We start from the raw sequence: 2,283 nt of genomic DNA, 5'->3' as shown, positions 1-2,283 counted from the left end.
ATAAATAAAAAGTCACAAAGTAGGAAAAAAGGGAAAGAAAACATGACCAATAACATAATTCCCTTGGCTCGAGTCCCCATGACAACAATTCAATTTACCTTTCTCCTACGGCCAGACTGGGAAATAATTGACCAGGTTCTAATAATTGACCAGGTTCTAATAACTGGTTGAAGTTGCTTGCCTAACTGGATCTAGGACCATTTCCACAAATGGAAAGTGTAAAATGCTGTGTAGACAACTGGTGGAGACCGGGAAGCTTCGCGGAAAAGGTTAAAAGTTCGGGAAACTGACGATCGATGGCGTAGTTCTTTGGTTTGGGATGTTGAACTGCAGGCTAGGCTGTTATAGCGCGTATTGCGTCTGTAATTCCACCACGAGATTTAATCAATCCATGGACTTGTCAGAGGAAATATATTCAACCTTTTTTATTGTCTACTCACTGAGCTTCAGCTTGACCTTCCCAAGTTGCAATCGAAACCTCTGTAATCCAGCTGTTATGGATGTCACACTCCCGCTTTCAATCCTATACTTAAACACCCTGTTCGTCCACAAACATCACATCCCTATGTTGCAGAACCCTGGCAGCTTAAATTTCTGTACAAAAATCTTTAGATAAGGAAGCCTCTTCTCCGCCCAAGACTATGGGGTCTTCGTCAACGGACACAGGGGCAGGCAGCAAATCTGGATCGATAACTAAGGGTGGGTTCAAGAGGATTCGAACCCAAGACGAGACTGCTCCTTCGCCGCCACCGGAGAGAACATTGAAGGTACAATATCCAGCATATAGAGGCGTTCGCCGTCGTAGTTGGGGGAAATGGGTGTCTGAAATAAAGGAACCCAAAAGGAAAACCAGAACTTGTCTCGGCTCCTTCGATACACCAGAAATGGCGGCTCGAGCCTACGACGTCGCTGAGGTCTACTTGAAGGGAAAGAAACACGCTTTGCTTAATTTCCCGGAGCTAATTGATCACATTCCGCACCCAATTTCTTTGAAACCGCGCCACATTCAGGATGCCGCTGCAGAAGCAGCTGTTGCATTCCATCTTACAAGTGGAGGGAATTCTGAATGGTCGAGCGACTCCAATAAACGGACACGAGGAAGCCCTAGAAACCCTCCAGTAAGTAATGAGCTCCCCTCCTCACATCAACTGTGTACAGGAATTAGCTCACACTCAGAGACACAAACTGTCGAGCGATCAGGGCAATTGGATTCCAGTAAGTCGTCATCGGTTTGTACACCAACAGACAGTGTTGGTGGCTCTGAGTGTGCAGCGGTGGAGGAAGACTTGTTCGAGTCCTTCAGCTTATTAACCGATTTGGCAGAAGCCCTTCTCCTTTCTCCTCCTCCTCTGTTTAGTATTCAGGAAGAGGAGCGCAATTTGGAGGAAGGATTTCTTTGGTCTGATTGTTGAAAGAGAAACCTACCCTAGTTTGTTTAAAATTAGAGACTCTGCTACATGTCTAGTCCTTTACTAATCATTGGCTGACTACATGCCCTTTCCAGCCATGTTCCTGTGTCTAAAATTTGTGAAGAATTACTGAAAAAATGCAGATACATACATAAACTATGACCAAATTTGGAGAGATATGCACAGACATCTTCATAAAATATTGGAAGAATAACTTTCTCTGCTTTTACTCTGGTTCTTTTTCATTTCATCTGTATGTATTTATACATAACAAGCCCACTTCATAACAGCTCTGTGGCCCTGCATTCAAATACCAAACTCGTTAAAAGGGGAAGATCTGCTTTTCTAAGGACCAAACAGCCTGGGATAAGTAACAAGCATCCAAGAGGTAAAGTCAGTAAATCTCTATTAATTAACTAGGAGAGTCGCTAATAACAGGCAACCTATTGATCTTAAAATATAAAGATCAATATCTTCATTAATGTTTTTTTGGTTGGTAGTTTGAGTGTTTGGAAACAGGGTTTGTTCTCCCATGTAATTAGTTTCAATATCTTTTCAACAGATAGTGGCAAAGTTTAAATGGTAAGTGTTCCCACTTAGGTTTGTTTTTGTGTTTACTTATTTTCAATTTCAAGAGATATATTTCGTTCATTGTGATAATTTTGTGATAAATCTCAAACAGTAGGTGCTTCTGGCCATGTGATGGCTCCACTATTGCTGGGTCACTAATTATTAATAGATTTAAATTAAAAGAAATTTGTTTTTCTAAAGAAATATCTGAGTAGATCTAGCCAAAAAGATCATTTCCAATGTGTTTATTAATAAAACCTAACCCAAAAATATAGAGAGAATTAATCCCATAACTTTTAAATTA

General features: G+C 41.0%; 1 protein-coding gene across 1 annotated transcript; it reads left to right on the top strand.

Moving 5' to 3' along the window:
- The first annotated feature begins 319 nt into the window (after positions 1 to 319).
- On the top strand, positions 320 to 2,060 carry LOC149206707 (uncharacterized). Its single transcript, XM_089393783.1, has one exon. The coding sequence runs from the start codon at positions 642 to 644 to the stop codon at positions 1,410 to 1,412; it is 771 nt and encodes a 256-aa protein (XP_089249909.1). The 5' UTR covers positions 320 to 641; the 3' UTR covers positions 1,413 to 2,060.
- The last annotated feature ends 223 nt before the right edge of the window (positions 2,061 to 2,283 follow it).

Source organism: Pinus tabuliformis, chromosome 1_2, assembly GCF_031772625.1.
Source record: "Pinus tabuliformis cultivar Carrire ecotype Pingquan chromosome 1_2, CPIR1, whole genome shotgun sequence".
Classification (NCBI taxonomy): Eukaryota; Viridiplantae; Streptophyta; class Pinopsida; order Pinales; family Pinaceae; genus Pinus; species Pinus tabuliformis.
Note: the sequence above shows the minus strand (reverse complement) of the source record. Positions and strands in the feature narration are given on the sequence as shown.

Bases quoted from the DNA above. Each gene is read 5' to 3' on its own strand.
- LOC149206707 (XM_089393783.1), top strand. From the start codon at position 642: ATGGGGTCTTCGTCAACGGACACAGGGGCAGGCAGCAAATCTGGATCG.